This window comes from Pleurodeles waltl, chromosome 5 (genome assembly GCF_031143425.1).
Source record: "Pleurodeles waltl isolate 20211129_DDA chromosome 5, aPleWal1.hap1.20221129, whole genome shotgun sequence".
In the NCBI taxonomy this organism is placed as follows: Eukaryota; Metazoa; Chordata; class Amphibia; order Caudata; family Salamandridae; genus Pleurodeles; species Pleurodeles waltl.
The window spans coordinates 695547430-695571429 of record NC_090444.1 but is presented as its reverse complement, the minus strand read 5'-3'; the positions used below and the strand labels follow the sequence as shown (position 1 = coordinate 695571429).

The window sequence follows — 24000 nt, the reverse complement described above, 5'->3', positions numbered from 1 at the left end:
GTACTGTATGATGCAGGCAGATTTTGTACGCACTGCATGGAAATGCAGGTTAATGCGCCTTTTCTGGGAGGCTGTGCAGAGGGAGGTGGGGAGGGTGACGAAAATAGCAGTGACACTTTCAATGTGACATTGCCTATTAGGACAGCTTCCAATTCCAAAAAAGGAGGTAAAATGGCATGTCACTTTGCTCAACTGGGCCTAGTCCTAGCCAGATGCAGAATTGCAATTTGCTGGGCCAGCCCGGCACCCCTGACTGTGGACAAGTGGCAGAAGGATTTGCTGAAGTGGGAGGTGGCAGAGGAGTGCAGACTCAAAAGGGTGCAAGTGGACGAACACTCTGATAGAGACCTGGAGACATGGGGAGGCCTGGTGGATGGAGTGGAGGGGGAGTGGGAAGGGGAGGACGTGGGAGACGGGACTAAATTTACCGGCGAGTTCGGAGGGGAATGATGGAACGAGAGAAGCGAGTTAGGCAGTCTGAGATGCAAATTTGCATTAAAAGATTTTTGGCATCATTAGTTAGGGGTGCTAATCTAGGGTGGGTCGACTGCAGCCATGCCTCTTGCCCCATTCCCCTCTGTATTTGCATCTCAGCTCTCCTGGGAACGGGGGAGTCTCACCTAACTGCTGCATGATGTTGTTGTTTTCCTTTGTTAACATTCATGCTTTAATAGCTTTGATCACATGTAATGTCTAGGGAAAGTTAATGTATATGATTTGAAAATGTGAATAAAGATTCTTTCGTTTTAAAAAAAACTATTTTTAGTGGATTTGACAATGATTACAGGCTACTGACAGATCATTGAAAAGGGTAATGAGTGATTTGACTACTAACGAGCAGCTGCTACAGATTTCCATCCAAAGAACTTTAGATCTAATGATTGCCAAATTGTTACAAGACAATGGCCCTTTTTGGCAATTCTCAAAAAATTATTCTGTGAAATAACAATGAGGTCTTTAAATATTTTAAATTACATCTTCAGAAAGACACTCTTCTCTGACTGTTGACTAAAGGTACGTCATGCTTGTTTGAAATGATAAACATGTACATGTGCCAGAATATTGAGCTTAGTGGGTTAACATACCTGGTTTTAGAATGTGACTGATAATTCTTGAGTTTGATTTCTAATGCATCTTCCATTTCTTCCAAGACTGATTAAATGCCAAGCAGATGGCAATATTACCAGCTGTTAATTACTCTGCTAAGAAGTACACTAGTCCTAATCAAAATAAAATAGCTCTTGTTATCTCCCAAATTTAGCAATTCTAATATGAGATGACTGAACTACATCCTCCAAGCATAGAAAACTGGCACAAAAAGTTGTTGCCTTTAAATACTTTTGCAATGGCTACTGTTCTAGCATGCAAAAGGTGCATGTATTTCTTCAAGCTCCAGAATACACAGAATCTGCCTGATGAGCAATGTCCTGCAAAGAGGTTCCTCCACTAGCAATAGAAATAATACATCTTATTAGCATATGCTATAGTAACAATGGCTAAGCTTCAATTCTGTTCTGAAGCCCCCCAGCACACAAAATGTGAAATGCACTAAAGTAGCAATGTTGATTTTAAACCCTGCAATGTGCTTTATAAAATGCAGCATCTGTTACAAATGTCTCAAAAATGAGTTTGAGAAGATTGACCATATTCTCCTAAATGTCTATACTAATTAAACAATTAGCCTGCCCTTGGTACAGAAAGCAACAACCTTGAATGGGGCACAAGAGACACCAGATAGACAAGATGATTACCATTTGTCATGGGAACACTGGAACACGCTGGTTTGCGTCAACATTTTTACTGCCGGCTAACGCCATTCCTACACGCCATGCGGGCGTCTTATTTAAGGAATGACGTTAGCCGGCTCTGCGGACTGGTCAGAGTAAAAAAAAAAAGGACTCAAACCAGACAGCGCCGGCGTAGGGGAAAATGGGGGTTGTGCGTCAAAAAATGGTGCAAGTCAGGTTTAAGGCAAAAATCATGCCTCAAACCGGACTTGCGCCATTTTATGATGAACAACCCCCATTGAAATGACTCTTGTCTCTTGGGCATGGTCATTGGGCACAGTGGCATGGAGGGGGGCCCAAATTAGGGCCCCCTATGCCACTTTAAAAAAATATAAAAAAATACTTACCTCAACTTACCTGTACTTACCTGGAATGGGTCCCCCCATCCATGGGGGTCCTCCAGGGGTGGGCGAGGGTGGCAGGGAGTGTCCGTGGGGGCAGGGAAGGGCACCTCTGGACTCCTTCCATGGTCAGAGACCATGGAAGTGAGCCCACAGGTCCCTTAATGCCTGCCCTGACGCAGGCGTTAAAAATCGGCACACATCAGGCTGTGCGCCATTTTTTAAGGCCCGCCCTCTCCTGTGCGTCAAAATGACCCAGGAGTATAAATAAGGCACACAGGCCTTAAAGTCATTTTTTGGGCGGGAACGCCTACCTTGCATGTCATCAACGCTAAGCAGTTTCCCGCATCCAAAAAATGACTCACACTGAGGAATTTTGACATCTGCGGGCCCGGGCGTCAAAGTTTAAATATGGTGCACGGTTTGCGCCATAGTGCACAAAGTAGTATCTTTCTTAGTCAATGCTTTTGAATTGGTAACTATTATACACAATATCAGAATGATGATGCTTTTGATAGGCCTAGGCTTAGTTTGACAGCAGAATAATTTGAGCACAAGCATGTTACTGCCAAACTATACCTCCTTAAAGAGACAGGTCACAGTGATGCAAGGCCCACACAAGAGGTGTGCAAGTGTACTACCTTTGCATAGACACCATCGAGGAGAAAAGCACGCAATGCGTGTGTCAAGACAAATTCTACATCTGTCTTACACTGCACTCAGCAAAAACTGATTATAGTGACATAGGTATGCATCAGGTTAGAGATAAATGATCTGTTTAGGCTTCACATAGACAGGTGTTTAATGCAACAAACGCCCTAAGGTTGAACTGAATATTAACATCAGAAAATATATAAAGATAATCAAAAAAATGGATGACAGCAGTAGTAGGAGTTTATTTTATTGTGTCAGCTTACAAAAATAAATGAAATTTAAATGTCTTACTAAACATAGAATTGTTCTAAATTTTGCATAGTCTTAGACAGGTGGATTCCAAATTCAGGAAGCAACAAAAGTGAAGGAAATAAAGGGATTAGACAGACTTGAAGCAAATTCATAAGTAGCCTGGGACCTGTTTCATGATAGGCACTGGGGAAAAGCAGAGCAACTTATAACAGATCCTTCCATAAACTGACAACCAGTGCAGCTTATGGCAAGCATCACAGAACCCATAAAATTCCCTGAAATTCATGACACGTCATGCTGCCATATTTTGAATGCCTTAAAGCTTGTAAATTACTGGGTCAGGAAGACCAACATAGCAAGTATTGGCACAGTTCAAGCAAAACATGATAGCATTAACAACACAACCTTCCAAGTAACATTGAAGAAAAAGCCTTTTTTTCAAGAATCTCATTTGGAAGTAGCAGAACAACACAACTGCAACAGCTGGATGAGGCAGGTGGAAATGCCATTATTGTAATCTTCCCTTGTGTCATTCAATTTTAGCTACACAGGCGGAATCCAAGTTTACACCGGGCCTTAAATTCATCCGGATAGCATCTAGTAACTGGTGCACTTCAAGATGTTTAGGAAGGCAGTGAGCCAGAACTTTTCACAAATTTTAGTGACTGCTGTTAAAAGAAAGATTAGCCAATAGTTAGCTTTTGCCCTGGGGTCCAGCTTTGACCTGTTTAAAAAGAGTTTAACAGCCGTTTTTTTCCATCCACTAGGGACAGGTATTAAGGATGAAGGTAAAAGTAGATGTAATCACTGCAGATTAAAGTTGTTTGAGTCCTGATTGGGCATACCTTGTTGGGGGAGCCCGACGTCAGGGAGGTAATCAGGGAGAAATCCTCCCCTTCTTCCTTACTCACTGGTAAAGCTGTGAAAGGAGTGAAAAAGGGTCTAGGCTTGCAATCTTGCAGAGTTAGACAGGATGAAATCGGACATTGGGCTATACAATCATGAATATCCTTCACCATCTTTTAGAAAAAAGAGGCACAATTGTCACAAACAACTCGGGAAGGAACGCAGCCGGAGGGCAGATTGGTGAGATTGGAGACTGCCCGAAAAAGAGCCCTTGAGGAATCGGATGCCTGAGAAATTGAATTTAAAATGGGAGTTTTTAGTATCAATTGGAGACCGTTTTAATGCACTAGTTGTCGACATGTATGTGGTGCTTTACGGTCTAATGTGTGTTGTATATATACAAGTCTGTGTTTTTCTAAATGCAGAACTGTATATTTGGGCTGCGTGGTCTCTAAACCTAAAGCTTCTATTCAATTAACATCGGCTCCCCTTGCCTAAAAGGTCAGTATTTAAATGGCACTATTTGTTTTCAGTGGCTAGGGTGGAATGTCAATGAAAGACTCTCACTACGTTTGATGGTGGTAGAACTCTGAAATGTGCTCTGCTGGTTTGTTCTTGAGAAATGTTCACCACTTCTCACACAAAGAGTGAGCATTCTCAGTGTGATACTGGAGTTTTATTATAAGATACAGAGCGAAGGGTGCTGGCTTTGTGAATGCCACTCACCCAGAATCTGGGTTTGCTAATTAGGCTCCTTTGTTCCCTAGAGGAGCACAGCTCCTCTGAACATTTGCTCAACTTTCATAGGCAAACCGCTGCGCTTGCATGGTCTCTAACGCACTCTTTCATGGTTCCTCATTCTTGGCTTGCAGCCCCAACTGGGCAAACTTACTGGTTAAGAGAGATGTTCAATCACTTTTAAAAGTGTATGTAGCAAACATGCTCTCGTAGCATGGTATGATATTGAGGACAGATCAAGGATCTCTCTCAGTAATGTACCATGCCTCAGATCTATCTTGTGGAAGCATTACCTTGGTGTTAGCTCATTTAGCTCCATTGAAGTGATTTGTGTCATGCTGGGTTTGACTGGATTATATTTTCGAAAATTTTGATTACAAGGTTATTCATTATTACTTTCTTATTTTGACTCTGTGTGCTGCAGAACGCAGTAATCCATGAGTATTACATGGGAACACCCACGGCAATACCCATGAAACTCCTTCTTAGTGCAATGTAAGGCAATGATTTCCGCTGCCTTGCCTTAATCCATATTTATGAGGCCATTCAAGCAACAAAAAGTGGCTTTGTGTGGCTTCATAAATATGATTTAGTGGTTTGTGCCGCTGTTGCATAACAAAAAGTGATGCAATGGCAGCACTGGGGGCCTCATAAATATGGGCCTACGTTTGGACAGATTGCAGTGGTAGACCTAGGCAAAAGAGTGCCACCGTTAGAATTGCAGCACTGACCTGTGCCAATGGAGTTCAAGTAGAAGTGGTCAGGGGAGGAGCGACAGTTTTACAGCAACAGATCAAACAGGAATGCAGAATAGCAGTCACAGAAAAGTCCCTATGTGTTAAGAACATAAGGATACTTGGGGCCTGACTTATACTTTTGGTGCAAAACTGCACTAACGCAGTTTTGCACCAAAAAGTTTTGCACCGGCTTGCACCATTTTTTAGCACCAACTGGGCACCATATTTATGGAATGGTGCAAGCCGGTCTGTTTGCACTGAATTAGTGTCATTTTTTTCCCCTCTAATTCAGTGCAAAACTAACTCCATATTTATACTTTGGTGCTAGACCCCTCTAGCGCCAGATTTATGGAGATAAAGTCATTTTTTGGAAGTGGAAACCTACCTTGCCTTAATGAGATGCAAGGTAGGCGTTCCAGTGCAAAAAATGACTCTATGGCCTTAACGCCATATTTATACTCCTATGCAAAAATGGTGCAAGGGAGGGAGGAGGGGTCAAAAAATGGGGCAAAGCTTGCTTTGCCCCATTTGTTAAAGCCTGGGTCAGGGCAGGCGTTAGAGGACCTGTGGGCCTATTTCCATGGTGGAACACCATGGAATAAGCCCACAGGTGCCCTCCCCTGGCCCCAGGGGCACCCTAACCCACACCAGAGGGACTACGGAGGATGGGGGTCCCCATCCCAGGTAGGTACAGTTAAGATTGCATTTAATCATTTTATTTTTTAAAGTGCCATGGGGGCCCTGAAATGGGCCCCCATACATGGCACAGGGTGCAATGGCCATGCCCAGGGGACCCTTGTCCTCTGTGCTGGCCATTGGGGTGGTGGGCATGACTCCTGCCTTTTCTAAGGCAGGAGTCATGTGGCATGGTAGGTTTAGCACCATAAAATGACGCTAATCTGGTTAGAGTTATTTTGTTTTACTCTAACCTGCCTAAAGTCATTTTTTGGTGCTAAACCCTCTTCTTCTATACTGCCAGCTCCACCCGACTAAAGTCATTTTTTTTTACTCTAGCCTACCCTTTGCACCGGCTTGCACCATTCCATAAATATGGTGCCTGGCTGGTGCACAGAAATGGTGCAAGCCGGTGCAAACCATTGTGGTGCAAGACTGAGTTAGTGCAGTTTTGCAGCAAAAAGTATAAATAAGGGCCAATATTTTGTATGTTTGCGCCAATTTTACGTCAAAAAATGACGTTAATGCGGCGCAAAAAAAGTATAAATCAGGGCCTTGGTGCTAGACGTGTCTAGCACCAAAGTATAAATATGGAGTTAGATTTGCACCGAATTAGAGTCAAAAAAATGACGCTAATTCGGTGCAAACAGAGTATAAATATGCCGCAGAGTATAAATATGCCCCTAAATATTGCCATAGAGTAATTTTTTGCACGGGAACGCCTACCTTGCATCTCATTAAGGCAAGGTAGGTCTCCACTTTCAAAAAATGACTTTAACTCCATAAATTTGGCGCTAGAGGGGTCTAGCACCAAAGTATAAATATGGAGTTAGTTTTGCACCGAATTAGAGTAAAAAAAAATGACACTAATTCGGTGCAAACAGAGTATAAATATGCCCCTTGATATATCAGAAGATGAACGGGAAAATGACCTAAGAGGCAATCTGCTAAATTAATGTTGACTTTTGTGGTGCTTAGTGACGCAATTAGAGAGAAGAATCCTAGGTGATTTGAGCAATGATTTTATAAGACTTACCACTTTATAGGGGGTAGCAATTTGTACAGTAAAGTTGATTCTCAAGAGTGAAGATCTGAAGGTAACTATTGGGACGGAAAAGTCCCTTACATGGTTTTAAACGTGTTCCCCTCCTCTGAGTGCCCAGCTGCGGTGATATGTGGATCCTTGGTAAACATTTTCTGTCATGAGCAAACATGAGTGTGCACTATAACCTAGGCTGCAGTTTGCTTACACCGTGAGGGGTACCTAAATCGTTACTTTCAAGTGGTGGAAGGCTACTGCCTTCACAGTGAGTTGAGTAGCATGAGTGCAGTGGTGCCTGCACCAACATGTCTAACATGTCTTTTTATCTGTGTCATAGGATTGGTGCATCCTGGCTGACCCTGATAAATTTGCGCTGCTGTGGCCTTAAATCACCCTTGGCTTGCATTGGATTGTGTGCAATGCTAAGATGTATTTGTGCCTCTGGGAAGGTACAGTACATCAGAAGATAGCATGCATGGTTGTGTGTGTGCGTTGACATGCCTACATTGCCCTTAGAAGGTACCGTGCATTAGGATATAGCGCACACGGTTATGTTTACACTCGGGGATATTTGTTGGCCTGTGAGCTGGTACCACATGTAGGAGATAGCATGCAATGATGCATGAACGAGGTGGGATGTATGGATGCCCAAGGGTACAGTACAGCAGTTTCACACGTCTGTATGTGTGCAGTGATGGGTGTGTGTGCTTCCAATGGACACAAAACATCAAGGATACTGGGTTCGACTTTGGGAGGCCCAGGGCTTGTTGGAGAAGCAGGGGGAGGTTAAGGTTTCCTCCAGACAGATTTATGGATTGCTGCATTTCTGAAAGCTGAATGGGACACACATTGGAGGAAGTAAGAGTCAAACTCTTTGCTGCACATAAATAGGGTCGCTTTGATTCTGAAAGGAGGTCACTGGCCAACGTGACCCTATGCATATCTGAGGTCGGAGATGGGGCTGATTCGAGAATCATAAGGCATAGTGCTGGGGCTCTTTGGCAACCTTATGGTTCATATGTCACAAAGGCTGACATTCAGGTGTGAAGCTCTAGTCACTCCCAGGGCCTGTGTTTGGGGCTATCAGGTTTCCAGACTGCCCTGCTACGATAGGCTGCTCTCTGGAGTAACAGCACCACAATTTAGTGGGCACTTCAAAGTGGGCAACCCCCAGTACAGAAACTTCAAAGACAGAGACATTAAATCACAAGTGTGTGTGTCTGGAAATGGATTGTGACTTTGTGACTTCCGAATGGTCAACCTGAAGCTGCAGTGTGGAGAAGCTCAGACCAAGTTCTGCCTGTTGTAACCAGGACTGCAGACTAAGGGTGAGTGGGGGGACATCACCCAGGAGGATCAAGCACACTGGCCTGGAGCTCCAGCTTCTGCCCGACCCAAGAACAGTCAGCTGTCTGAGGAGAAAGAGATTGCCTGGAGGGAGTGAGGTCCAGTGGGGGGTCCTAGCAAGAGTATTCTAGGTAATCTGACCATGTGCGCTGTCCGACCTCATATGCCAGGTGGGGGGCCACGGGGAAGACTGAACCGCTACACCAATCAGGTCAATTGTCTGTGTGCATTGTGCGAACCTGTGATGCCAGGAGGGGGCCTCTGCTGAAAGTAGAGTTTGCTGGTCTGTTGCCGTACTGCATCAAAGAGAGGCTTGTTCCCCATGTACCAGCACTACCCAAAGAGGGACATCTTCTTATCGATACTGCTAAGCAATCCCTGTATTTCTGGAGGGGATCACAGAAAAGACTATGGGCTGCTGCCCTATGTGTGCTGTCAAGACACCCTGCATGTCAGGAGGGGGCCAGAGTCCTGCAAGGGGGGGAGTCACCCTAGGATAGCATGCAACCATAATCGCCAATGGGTTGGTACCCATGGAATTGGAGCCATGTTTCACCAACCTGACTCTGGGAGCACCCAAAACTCGCCCCATAATCAAGATGATGACTTATCACCAGATCGGAGGCTTGCCATGGACGTCTGCAGCACAATCTGCTCACTGCCAGCCCCAGAGAGCGCACCTAAGGACTAGACCACCATCTCAGCGAGTGTGGGCCCAGGTCAACTTTTGCTAAAAGCCCTCGTAGAACTTCTAAGATGTGAACTCACTAGCCGGTCCTAGCTTGGATGTTTGCCAAAAGTAAATGGTGAATAACAATTACTGGGATTTGGACAGGGGCTGACCTGGGTAATGCTAGCAGACCTGCTTGTGTATATTATTTGCAGTGTCTTGTACTGTACTTTGCATTAGTATATAAACACTCTGATTACATAAAAGCAAGTATTTGGGGTTGCTAGTAGTATATTGGGTTAAGAGTCTGTGCTCGATTTACACCTATCTTCTTCCAGAGAAGCCTTGGACTGCTTGACCTGCACTACCACTGACAGTGAGGTGCTGAAGGGGTTCTTGGCCCAGTTGTTCAGAGCCCATAGTAGACCAGGCTCTGGGACATCAGGACTGAAAGGCCTCAACTACCATAGTTGGGCCCAGTAGTTTCTGCCTGCCCCCTGGGCCTCTGAAAGGGGTCCTGACAGTTACAATTCTGGAAGAAATTCAGAGAAAGGCCAGAGTAAAACAGAGATGCAAAGTTCCCTCCCTCCCTCCAATATTTCACATACTACCTTACTTTTCTAAGAAAGAGATTCATATTACACGGAAAGATATATCTTTCCACAAATGTATTCCAGTACAGTGCTGGAGGGTAAGAAGTACCTCTTTTGTACCTGAGAGGACATGAAAAAGCTGCTGGTGTTTATGGACGAAGAAGTTGCTGTCAGTGCGCAATCAAGAAATATCTCCTCTATTTGAAAACCATTTTAAAGAACAGTTATACTACTGCACACCCGTACAGACACTTTGAAGAGACAGTATGTGAAGAGATGAGCATCCCCAATGCTCTCCAGCATGGCTAAAGAAAAAAACACAGAGGTCACATCATTTTGAAGCCGAGTCCAAACAAAATGACTTGAGTGATTTTTTAAAAATTATTATTTACTAAGCTGGATCAGTTAATAAAAAAAAGTACTGCAAAATTTGTGAAAGCTTTTTTTTTGGAAGCTTGGGTGAGGGAGTAACATGGACGGCACTGCTGGTGAAGCAGCAGGATGGAATGTTGGGCTGGGGCAAGAAACAAGGAGTGCAAGGGTAGAGGGAAGCAATGCAGAGGAATAGAAGCAACACGGAGGTCAGAGGTCTGGAGGAAAAGCAACAGCTAGGAAAGAAGGAGGGTATTGCTGGAGGAAGCTACACTGAGGACGCTTTGGGAAGGAGCACCAACTAGAGAGAGAGCAGCATGGAGTGGGCAGGGGAGAAGCACATGGGCAAGAAAGCACCAGAAGGGCAAGTACATGAGGGAAAACACATGTCCTCTCATGAAGTGCTTAGGAATAAAGTGGTGAATAAAAAGCAAGCAATGGAAACATAGAAGCTAGACTGTCAAAAGAGGTGGTAAAGAGGCTGTACTCCATGGAAGGGACAAGCACACGATATAGAAGCTGGGGCACGAATAAGAAGCTGGCAAATGAGTACTAGGACACAAATGAAGAGCAAGCAAATTAGTGATAGGAAAGCCAACTAATGACAAGCAATGGGTGGTCTCCAAGGCCTTGTATGTTCTTCTCAAGCCCACTGTATATCTTCGGCTCGCCCTGTAAAAGTAAACAGACCTACTCTTACATGATGATTTACCTAATTATCACATACACCTTTACATATGTCTGATAGTCCTTTGCCAGACTATGAAGTCCTTCATATTTGACAGCACCAGTGCACTGCTGGGCTTACTTTATCTGCTGCCAGCCAGGGGTATTGAAAGGAAGCCATGAGCCATAATGCAGGCAAAGAAAATGTGCACCCTCTTCCACTAGCCGGGAAGTAAAATGCAGCCATAATTGGAGAGCGGAGAGCCCCTAAAACCTATCTGCCTTCATGTCATGAACCTGGGGCACTTATGATAAATATGCCCCTGCTGCACGCAGTGCTTCAAATCTTATTTACGATATATTAAGGATGCATTACGTTGTATACTATCACTTGTTGCTGCTGTGATGAAAAGTAAAGACATAACCAGCGACCTCATCGCCCTGATCATGCCTCCTCTTGCCATACTGTTACAGGAGATGGCCTTTGTCAAAGATATGTCTGTTTGCATTCTGTTTTGCCCACTGTTGCGTGTTGTAGTTATCGTGTGAAGGTTCCTTCCCTTAATCACAGAGTTGTACCATCCAGGACAAACAATGTTCAGTTCTGAACTGAAATAAGATTTCACTGAAATGTTGGCTGGCGAGCAAGCACTACGATCAAAAGGAATTTCTGTTTGATGAACGATGGCAGCACTTTTACCTTACCAGTGTGATCAAGGTAGAAGACTTTCTCTGTGACTACCATTCCAGTCACCCTGGAAGAAACATACATTGCTCCTCCAGCTCCCTCTCCCCTGGCAGTTTGTGTCATGGGAAGGTGAGTATTGCTCCTATGTCTGCTTCATCATAATAGCCATCATGTACAGCACCCAACTCAGCTGTGCATGGTCGGGCAGTGGTGCTTCATCAGGACAGTGCTTTAAAGGAACAGACATTACTAATGGAAAAGTACGGTCTGTGGACATAGTAGCCATAGTGATGGCAACTTCACCACCATCCATATCAGACTGTAGATCTGATTCGGAAAATCCTATAAATCATTGTAGCAGCCACTCCCCACATCTTGCAGCCAATCTTTCACTCAAGAAAACATCAAAGGATTTGCACCTCCTGCAGATCCTTCCACCACCATCAGCACCTATGGTATGGAAACATGTTGGTGTGTAAGATTTTAAAAGATGCCCAAGAGATTTGTGGGCACAACGGTACTTGATGATTTGGTATGAAATCTCATATTCCCAGTCTGTCACTATCAACTGCATCGCTACAGTGAAGCTTCTGCCTTAGACTGAACACACACTAGAAGCAACCACAAAAGATCCTGCCAACTGAAAATTCAGCAGAAAATGGCTTAATTTGCCTTCTGATTCGGCCCTCGTTATGAGTTTAGAATAAATTCCAATCTGGTTGGTAACCAAAGTTACTAACCAGATCTGGATTATAAACTATGATGTTTGTGCTTACATGAATAGGTGAGGCATGAGAGGAAATCTGTGCTCAAAATCTTGGTCTCCTTTGGCCATGCGGGAGTAGGTGAAATCTGGGACTTTTAAGCTTGTGTAGTTTCTGCTCAGGTTGTCAACCTTGACTGTTCTTCCACTTTTGTCCTCGCTCATAGGGTGTTTATATGGCAGGAGATAGTGCATGACTATTGCCAATGTCAAACAAGTCCATCTTGGCATAATCTTACTCATTTGACAGCATTTCTGCCTTGTGCATGTTGCCACATAGATTGCTGGCCCTTCTCAGATTACTCCTTTTTTGGTGTACATGCATAATGCATACATCACCCTGCTACTCCTCTAGCATGGGTGGTGCTATGCAGCTGCTAATGAGTTTTAGTCTCCTACTCACTCCCCTCCTCCTATATTGGCCTATCTACACCTGTAACACAAATTATCCAGGTAGATCTAAGCCTCTTTCTACTGCCTCTTCCTCTTTCCTCCTCCCGCTGCTTTTCTTCTCCCAGACTCTCAAAATCTTAGATTGGTTGACTGCAATAACTTATTTAAGTTGAGTTCTGACATCCCAATGCCTGCTGCTAGAGCCAACAGCCAAGGGGAAAGTGAGGTCATACAGCATAATTAAAGCAGCAGTTTATAAAATGAAAATGAAACTTGGATTTTCCTTATTCTGCTTTGTTTTTCTAGATGAACAAGGATAAGAATAAAGAAGATATTCATCGTAACGTTTTTTGCATGTTTTAGTTGATTATGGGAAAGATAGAAACTATACACATTTCTACACATTCTGAGCTGCAGCTTTTTTTAACATACCGTGCATTAAACTGATTCTAATATTGTTTTGCAACAATTATCTAACTGCTTTATGGCGTGTTAAATTTTGCATTCGAGATTCTACTATTATTCTTCATGCTTGCAAACATCTCTAGCGGTTTGTGGAAAGGTGATGGTATCACCATGCATTATAAGGAATAAAGTACCCCCTGTCTTGTAATATAAGGATATTGTAAGTAATCTCTGACTTCCAAGACCTTATTGAGGAATTCAGCCTTTGGCCTCGTTCTTCATCTGTCACAGAACTATTCAGTAACTTGCAATATCTTTATTATGTATGGCAATTATGTAATTGCCATATTTATTCTGAAAGCCTATCTCATACCTCTTCTCCATCACACCGCTGTCATCAGGCATGCCTAGATGACAAAAGATATGATCACTTCTCTGGTCACTGACACACATCTTCTGGTGTACAGTCTTTCTTTTTAGCAGACATATGATTTAAATTGAACATAATATTTTGAGCCATGGCACCTTTATAATTCTAACAGAATACTTCAGTATTCATAATTAATGTTGCTGTGGGCAGAATCCTCTTGTATGTTTGCTTGCCTTGAACATGTACGCACCTTGGCCCATATTTATACTTTTCATAGCACAGCATTTGCGTCATTTTTGGACACAAAAGCGGTGCAAATTTACAAAATACAATTGTATTTTGTAAGTGTGTGCCACTTTTGCGTCAAAAAATTATGCAAATGCGGCGCTAAAAAAGTATAAATATGGGCCTTTATGTGCAATGTATTGTGTGAGATTTGTAACATACATTTTTAGTGACAAGATGTATCCTTATCATGCTGTGGTATCCAGATTAGAACTAGGGCACGTGGGAATCGAGGGCCAGCACTCATGGCAATACCCTTTAGAATACCTATAAATAACATAAGAGAACTTGCATAAATGCTATAGTACATTACTTTCAACCACATTCCAGCACCTGCAGCCATTAATGCCCCTATGTTTGTAACAAATTAATGCTAAACACCTTCTCATATTGGCCTATAATAGGCTAAATATTTGCATTACTACGCAGATTCCCATTTTACATGCTTATAGAAAATGAGAACAAGCCAGTCGGTTGGGTGTTTTAGGGAACTTTTTTACCCTTCTTTTAGGAGCTTGAGGAACAGCTAAAGAACAAAGCCAACATGTGTTTTGCCCCCTGCGGCGTGCAGGTCTGGAGCTTTCTCAAGGCGATAAGGTGTTGATATCAAAAAATGAAGATTAGGAATAATGTCAGGTCGAGGTCTGGTTTTTTTCAGTGCAAGTTGTTGGCATGGTAGTGGTTTCACAGTAAGCCACTCATACGGTCAAGCAATCAAAAGCTTCAGTCTGTAGTTCCAGTACGGTCTCAGGGAGCCCCCATCAATGCCCTTATATAGAGCTGCACTTGCTTTACTGTACAGAGAATTATCACTGTACCTTTAAAAGTCTGATTGCATCTACGGAATGATAAAGCATATTCATTCAGGGTCACGTGCTCAATATGCCATTTTGGAATTACAAAAGTTACCTCCTTGTATGTGGTCGACATATATTTCCCATTATTATTGGCAATGGTGCACATAATTCTCATTGCTTTTTCTTGTTTTTTTCTCGTCAGCAACCACCGTGGCGATTCAGGGACCAACCTGCAAAGTTCAGAAGAACGTCATTGGAAAAGTATTTTTGGCCCCAAATAAGAATCAAGTACAATCATGACATCACAGTGTTCTAACCAGAGTTAAACAAAACACAAAAGGTCTGATTCACAAAGCTTTTTTTCAATAAATAGGTGTCTCTCCAGACTTAAGTGTGACTTACTCAGGTATTGTAGGAGTAAGACTGCTTTGTGACCAGGGGCGTATCTTGGTCAGAAATACTGGGGGTGTGACCTTCAGAGCGTCCAGCTATAACGTTAGCATATCCAGTTAAAATACATTATACGCCAAGCATGGCATGAGGGGCGCTTAAGGGAAGTTGCGAAGGAGCAAGTGTGGATTGTTAGGGGTACTAAGTGGCGGGAAACACAATACTTTGCAAAACAACCAACATTCTAGAAAGCCTTAAATACAGATGAGGCAGGAGGGAGGGGGGGATAGAGATGGGAGGGGCTTTGAGAAAGAGAGGGTTGTATAGAAATTGTGTTTTTTGATCTGTGTTTATTTAAAAATCCAGATGAAATAAGACAGAGACCTTACCATACCCGACTGTGAGCCCCTGTACCTAACTGCTTACTACAGAATACATTTATTTGAGGGGGGGTGTAACACCCCATACACCCACTTGAAGCTACCTCCCAGTTTGAGACTGAGGCCTGGATATTCTGCTGTAATAAAAATCTAAGACAAGGAAACACACAATTGCTGATAGAAAAAGCATCCTTAATCTGGCTCAAAATGAGTTTGCATTTTCTTCTATGTGCTCAGCTATTCATTTCTCCTGAACTACGCTATGAAATTTACGAAAAGTACAGCCCCCTCATTGGTGCCTTCCGCAACTGCACCAAAGGCTTACAAGTTCCAGCATTTCTTTTATTTGAAAAGCCAAACCTATTGGCCCAGATTTAGCTAGAAGTCATGCAACATCAAGTAAAGTTTCTACTCTGTGTTGCTTTAATGGGAGAGAGCAGAACAGAGCCATATCTACCAGTGCTTAATTTGTGCTTGGTGTTTCCGGTGCTGAGCACCAGCACTTATTTTTGAGTGCCGGGGCTTATTCTTCTGCCTAAAGCATTTGCTGTGAGCAAAAGACACATTTGGGAAAGACGGAGGAAGGGAAAAACGAAAAAGCTTCACAAAGGGAGAAAGCAGAAAGCTGCAAGAGTGAGCTGAAGGGGCAGTGAGTGGCTTTATGTGGATTGAAGAGGCCCGAGATGGCTTCAGGATTACGCTGCCTCAGTATTCCATGTTCCCACATTTAATTGCAGCTACCGAGTGTTTAAGAGGAGGGCTTTGGGAACCGGCAGATTTTTATTTACAAATTAAGCACTGATATCTACTAAAATGTGTTGCTCTTCTACTCTCTCCCTGCGCTGGTCATGCGCCAAGGCAGACCCTCTTGCGTCATAAAGCACGGGTGCCCGTGTTGTGGAAAGCATACTTTTTGTACTGAAATGGGTCCCTTCCAGTACAAAAACTATGCTTTAAGGTGTTTACCTCTGTGTGTGGGTGCTGCAGAATGCACCATACCTGCAAAGAGGAAAAACGAGAAATGAAAACATTTCTCCTTGTTATGTCTGCCTTAAAGAAGCACAGAATTTTGGTACAAATCCCTGTCTACAAATCCTTGTAGACAGGTATTTCCGTTAAAACCCATGAAAGGTTGCATGGGAACACCACCTCACTACCAATGGAATTCCCCCTTGCACAAAGTAACAGAAGGCAGCGTACTGTGCAGTTTTGCACTAGTTTGGGTGCCAATCCAACACAAATGGTGACTTGCTTTTGATTGTAAATCCCACTACAACATTTTACACCGCGTTTGTGTTACTGTTTTTAAAGCGAATCTCATGCAAAGTGTTTGTAAACCTGGCCCACTGTTATGGTAGCAGATACCCTGAAGGACACATGTATCTCTAGAACCAAAGAGACGTTTGATAAGCCTGCGAGCGGGTCTGGCATGTTCCTCTCTGCTCCCTCCAGTAACCTTTAACGTCACTAACCGCGCACTTGTGAGAGAAACGCAAACTTAAAAGCAGTTTCGAACAACCGGCCAGGAGAACTCTTTGGAATCTGCAAAGACAACACAAGACCGATGTTGATCAAAGGAAGAAATAATAAAGACTGCAGGACAGTTACAAAGATATTGACAATTACCCCTTACATTTAGGAATTTAATCACGAGCAAATGTGTGGCCCAAAACAAGCCTCGTATGACATAGCAGATAAAACAGAGCAGCCAAGAATGTCGTCCATGTGTGCAGCACACACCAACATTTGAATTAACTCTTGGCGATTGACTACTGTGATTTATTAGCCAACTCAGAAGCTCTCCTTTGGCTAAAGGCGAGGATGGAGAATTCAGAAAGTACAGACAGATTCCTGTATCGGGCACCAAAGTCGTCACACTTTCTTTTTGGTCTTCAAACCTGCAGGCTGGCTTTAACAGGAACCCAGCCTAGTACTAATGCAAATATGACCCGTGATACCTAGACATGAAAGAAGAGTGTTTTGTTTTAAAAGATTAGTGCAGTTCTTTGCAAGACGTATTGTTTGCAAGGTTGGCTTTGGATCAGTCCCATTCAACATTTGGCTTGTTTGGGACAGTGCCATTCAGGCATTGCTTTGAGACTTATCGTTCTTGTATAGCGATTTTGTTTCAGCTACATGACATAGGCGCACCTGGAGCTCCAGCACACATCTGACAATAAACTCTAAGAACAGATAGTTATAGTTTCATCCAGCAACAGAAATTAACTCAATGGTTTAGTTTGCTGACATGGCAAACATATGTGCTTTTATTATGTGTGCAACAACTTCTTCCTGGTACATTGTTCACATTTTTTAAACTGTGTGCTCTTCTCACGGTAGCTGCAACACTGTGAGTATGACAGAACAAGAACATCATATCTCCCTCCTCAGTCTTCCCTTGCCATCCGGAGATGAACTCTGTAAAATATCTTTAATTATTAGCTGATGAAGTTCAAGCATGCATTAGTGGTGTAGCAGTGTGCTCATGTGACACAGCAATATAAAATCAGTTTAGTTTTTGCGTTTTCGGCATGGGCGCCCCCATGTCCCTTCTTTTGGCACTGCATGTCAACATCCTTACCATTTACTGTCATTCCCTCGCCTGGCCTTCTCCTGGAGTTTGTACTCCATTTCTTATTCTACCTCCTTCTCGCTTAGTCACTGTAGCCTTTGGGACTGCTTCAATTCCTTGTTTAATGTATCTGACTAAACGTCTGTGCCCATGCTTAATTTGTAATTTATTTTTCAGGCAGTGTATTCCTTGGAAGACTTATTCCGATTCATCTCGCATATCTTCTACTTCATTAATTTTGGCTTTGAAGGCTTGGCATCTCATGGTAGCGTCTCTTCCTGGCTTGGTGACAAAGGCGCACACGTTAAAAGTATGACTAACGGGCCACAATTGCAATGAAAACTATATTGATCATGATGGGTGATTAGCTGAGGAAGGCCCAGATTTTCACATGCGCAAATGTGTGAGTGTCAACCATGGAACAGAGATTAGTTATTAAGTTGTTCATTAACTTAACATTTACAGATGATCCGGTGTCAATGAGATCCATTCCTGTCTGTAACTGAATGTATATTGGGGATTAAGGTTGAAAGTTCCACTTCTGAATTTCCTTACCTATTAACAAGATCACAAGACTGTGTTATCTTCATCTTCACCAGTTTCATTCATGGGCAATGATTTGTTGCTTTTTAGAATGTGTGTATGCTATGCTGCACCAGTGTGTCACTTTTGTTTTATTTCTCTGGGATGTGAAGTGATTCACTTTATTGCATGCAGAGCAGATCTTATTTTTGAAGACCTACCTAATGACTGTGGGTCACGTCCTCCACAAATTGAAATGGACCTCTGTTTTTACGGCTCACTCGTCCAGTTGAACACGTTTTGATTCAATGACTCAGCTAGTCAGAATAGATGATGGACGGAATGCTTAACAAAGCAAACATTCACACCAAGTCACAGTATCTGGGTTTAATCTATTGTTTTTTTGCCCACTACACCACCCCCGTTTTGACACAGCCATATGCAAATCAGTCTTAACCCTGCTACCCATGGGAACAGCCCAGCCCAAACTGCCAGGCCAGGCCCTCCCTGGACTGGAAACAAGCATCCTGAGTCTGGGTTCAGGGTATCACCCCTCATCACCCAGACTAGCCTGAATCCAGTGACGCAGTGAGCACGGGACTCACGTCTGGGCATATCCTTCCCACTTAGGGTGACAAAGGCAATAAGAACAGATGATGGATAATGCAAACATTCACCCCCAGTCACAGAGATCTAGGTTTATTCAATTTTTTTTTTTGCTCACTGCGCCACCCCAGTTTGAACCCAGCTATCTGCAAATCAGTCTTGACCCTGCTCACCATGGGAACAGTACAGCCTGAACTGCCGACCAGGTCTTCCTGGGGTGGCACGGTGAGCAAAAGAAAGATGGATTTAACCCAGATCTCTTGAATGGGGGTGAGTGTTTGAAAGGTTTTAGCACTCCGTCCATCATCTTGTTGTGTTTGCTATGTACGCTATAAGTTGCCAAGGGTATGCATAGACGTGGGTCTCTTGCTTGCTGTGCCATTAGATTCAAACTAGCCTGGCTGATGAGAGGTAATACCCCGAAATCGGTCCCAAGATGCTTGTTTCCAGTCCAGGGAGGACCAGGCCTGGCAGTTCAGACCGGACTCTTCCCATGCGGAGCAGGGTCAAGACTGATTTGCATATGGCTGGGTCCAAACTGGGCTGGCATAGTGAGCAAAAGAACGATGGTCTTAACTCAGATCTCCTGACTGGGGGCAAGTGAAAAGTTTCAGCACTCCTCCCATCATCTTGTTGTGTTTGCTATGTTCCTGGCGCTTCACCTGACTACAGTAAAACTCTTAATTCCTCCGTAATAGTTTATCTGGAAGGCAGAGACTAAGTAGACCCATTTCCTGCACATCTCAATAGTCTCAGGGATAAAGAATACAGCTATATGAAATTCAAGAACCCGGTTACTACACTGACTTATTGTTTATCTAAGTTAATTAAAAGGAGGACCCCGCCTGGTAGGCCAATCATAGAAGGAATTGGAGATCAAACATAGGGAATGTGCCATTATATAGACACTTTTTTTTTTATCCTTTTGGTAGGTGCCTTACCATCTTACAATAAAGATACTAATGCATTTCTTACTAGGAAATTTTACACACCATGGGAGCAGGATCATTTCCTTGGCAAGCCTGGATGTGACTGTGTTATATGTATGCATAAACCATAATAATGATGATCTAGCAGCAATGCAGTCTTTTTTTAATGCCATATAAATCAAGTTCCTACTGCAGATTATCATGATTCCAGCAATGAAAACTTTCGTTTTTTGACGCAAAAACGGCGCAAACTTGCAAAATACCATTGTATTTTGTAGGTTTGCGCCGTTTTGCGTCAAAAAGCGGCGCAAATGAGGCGCTAAAAAAAGTATAAATACGGGCCCTATTATATCAAGACAAGATTCGTATATCAGACTGATAAGGGAGACAGCCAACGCTCTTGATTCAATCGTTTATGAAAGCCTTTTATTCTCAAGTAAGGGAGAGAAAGCGAATAAGAGAGAATTACATATTGTCTTTTGAAAAGTGTGATATTATGGTGCAGTTATATTGACAATATTTTTATGATCTGGAATTGTACAGAAAGTAACAGACCTGAAACTTCCACCAGTTATCCACTGTGAAGAACTGCAACTGCTCTTGAGCAGGCGTTAAAAGTGGCGTAACAAATGGCATAAGGAAATCTTTTAGATTTCCTTATGCCATTTGTACGGCGCCCTTAATGGGGTAACGCCCCCTTTGCATATATTATGCCTGGCGCAGGCATAATGTAATGCAAAGGGTTACAGGGTGGCGCAATGCATGCATTGCACCACCCTGTAAATATGGCGCAGAGATTTTGGCCTCATTGGGCCACATTAACATCAGAATAAATTACATTAATGTGGCACAAGGTGGCGCTAGGGACCTATAAATATGCCCCATAGACCCTAAAATATATTAAAATAAAGTTTTTACTTATTCACAGGACAGTTGTTTGAACATGCTACTGGGATATAAGGTGTGAATGTAGAATTTTAAAAATACATTTTGGTACCAGAATAAATTATTCTTCTCAAGAATGTGTAATAGGAAAGGGATAATTGACTTTGAATTAAGAGGGAAAGGCAGTATAAGGGATATAGTTTGAGATAGTGTTTTATTCAAATTTGTATTCTTAAGTATATCACTATGGATATTCAATTACCTTTGGACAAATAAGCAAACCATTCGAACATCTAAAAATGTTTGGATACCTAAACACAAGTAAGGCAACTTAATGTAATGGGCAGACCTTAAGTCTGCTTAATAATATTTTAATTATACCTTCATGAAATACTAGAAATCCAAATAAGGGTGTGACATAAGTCAAACCATGGAAAGCGCATTTTGTGCACTATAAACTTCATTCAGCTCCATATAGAAATGTATTATGTCTGAGACATGCCCAGGTCATAAATGAACTCCAGATCTATGACTGTCATTGAGAGAAATATAACATAACATTTTAAATGCATGAATATGTGGAACTACCCCACCGAATACTAAACACATTACCAGTAGTATAGCAGGAACAGGAAGTTCGGCAGCGAAATAGCCAGCTGGATCCCCTGCCAGGTTGGAATGAAGTAGGCCACCCCAGGTATCAGCATGACTCCCAGCGTGAAAAACATCTGAACTACGATCCCAACGATTCTCCGCTGTTCTGAGCCAACCAGTTCTGTCACTACGGAACAACAAAACGGATATCAGATGCCTGTTACGTGTAGAAAAGACTTCGAAAAATATCTGTCATACTTCGGTGTTTTGTTCTTGAAACTGCACTCGGAGGCCTTATTTCATAGTTAACAGTTTCTGCTGGTGTGCGTAGTAAAAAAGGTTACGTTTACCAAGCACCATCAAATAAAACACGATGGCGATTTAAAATGTGGTATTGTACATATGTTTTTATACCACAATGAGTGTTACAAAGAAAGGCCGAAGGGATAAGCAAAGTAAACACGTTTTACAACGAACGGAACATCCCATTGCAGAAGTGTTCGCTTGATTTAATAGGTGCCAAGACATTCCCATTTCCCAGGTCAAGACCTTTATCTTCTGTCATCGTCCTCTGCTACCTGACCCTCATGGTTTATGAAGCGGGATAGTCCTCGAGGCTCTTCCGATTGACCTTCAGATCCCGATTCAGGCACGCCCAGAATGTTGTTTCCAAATTACCGTTATTTTACGTTGGTTACAGCAATACAGAATCCTGTGGGATTTTGCCTGAGCCATTTTTCCTGGTTATATCTGGCGGGCTTGGGGCCATATGTATGAATATATTTTCCCATTGACACAGAATGGGAAAACCCTTTGCTATATCTGGCCCTTGATGTGGGCAACCAAGTGCTCTCAGAGTTTGAGGCCCTGGGCAAGTGTGTTGGTGCTTGAAACGAGCTATTAACATAATTCCCCCCATTCTGAGACTTGTTAGCGCATTAGACCCTAATAGGTAAACTTACAAGGGGACGCAAATAGGTGGATAAGCCTTCTGACTCGCAATTAAAATGTTCCCACCATAACTCCGGTACACGCAAATCAATGATCAATAACCAATCCACAATATCAACAATCAACAATAATCAATAACATCAACAATCAACAGAGTCAGTAAGTGTCACGCACCATGACCTTTCAGTCATGAATAACCACATCTTTTAGAAAAAGTTAGAATATTTATTTCCCTATATTAACAATGCTAAAGTCATGTAAATTAATCTCAAAATCAAATGAAACACATACAAAAACAATACTGGCTGTCCAAAGCGGCTGCGAAAACGTAATCTAATCAAAGCTTGAACTACGACACATTCTAAAGTTATGGTACAAATTAATAACAAAGTCAACTGCGCCAAAGTGATTACATACATTCAAGTTCAACAGAGAAATTAATCATGCAATTTTCCCTATTAGCAGATTTTCATTAGTGAGGATCCTTCACTAACATCTGATTAGCATCAGCAAGTTGGGCTTTATGCAAAGCAATTTAGTAACACCAGTTTGGAAAAACATCTAACTATGGCTCTATCAAAACAGTGCAGTTGGTACCCAGAAAGAAAAAGCAAATATGCCTAATAATCACTAGTCTAATTCATAATACCTATCCTCAATGTGGGTCAGCAAGCAGAGTCAGTCTTTGTCCTCAGGACATCAGTCGATCAACAAGGCATCAGGATTCAGGATCAAAGTTTGGAAAACGCAAAGTCTTTAAGCATTAAAGTTAAGCATGTCTCTTGTCAGGATGCAAAATGGGCAAGAATGAGCTATGGCAATGCTTAAGGCAAAATGCAAAAGGCAGAATCCTAAAGGCTAAAATGCTAAAATGCTGCTTTCTTCCCAGTGCAGTGTCGTTAAATCAAAACCAGTAAAACTATATCTCAAATCCCTATTGGTCAATTAATCGCATGTTCACACTTTGTCCTATAAAACTAAAACTCCAAATCCATGAATTCTACCATTACTCTGTTCACATGTCCTTGATTGGTTGTCCTGCAATATCCTCACCATCCGGCTTGTCAGGTAACAATATTGTTGCAGCTTCTACTCCAGTCAGTATCTCCATTGTTCTCCTCCTGAGAAAGTCAGTCTCACACACATTACAAACAAAATGTTACATTAGCAAGAACAGCATCTTCTAGCAGTCGGTTCTCATGAGAGACTCTCAGTTATGAGCACATTTAAACAATACAAATGAAAAATCTGAGTTTAGCTCTCTAGGACGGCCATTTATTAAAGTTCAAGAAATACAGCTTTGACATGAGGGCTCGCAAGTAGGCCGAGACCTTTGCTAAGTTAAGGCCTGCAATTAATAAAGCTAATACCAAATGCATAACCCTTAATGTGACATATTACTACATTCCTCAAACATATATTCAACTTTTCACAGTATTAGAATATTAATAAGTACACTTTGTGAACATTGGCGGCCACTCATCGTAATCACATTTTCAAATGCGTGCATTATTTTGATACGTTATTATTTTCTAGACAAACCCATTATTCAGAATACATGAAAATTCATTAATACTTTTTATTAGAACACCTGCACTAGCAGGCTTGCAAATCAAAATGGCGCCTTAATGCTACAGTTTATAAACACCACAGCACGTTGTACTAGCCTTCATCGGGTGTGGTGTTATTGATGATAATACTGAGCAACTTTGAGTATTGGTCTGGAATTAGGCAAGGCAACTGAATTAGT

General features: G+C 42.5%; 1 protein-coding gene across 1 annotated transcript in view; it reads right to left on the bottom strand.

Moving 5' to 3' along the window:
* The window catches only part of SLC22A3 (solute carrier family 22 member 3), a 634522-nt gene that overhangs the window by 314977 nt on the left and 295545 nt on the right, over positions 1-24000 (bottom strand). Inside the window, exons 4-5 of the mRNA XM_069234623.1 lie at positions 21318-21486; positions 14534-14651 (exon numbers count right to left, since the gene is read on the bottom strand). Of these exons, the coding sequence (XP_069090724.1) occupies positions 14534-14651; positions 21318-21486 (287 nt within the window). The remainder of the gene's footprint in view (positions 1-14533; positions 14652-21317; positions 21487-24000) is intronic.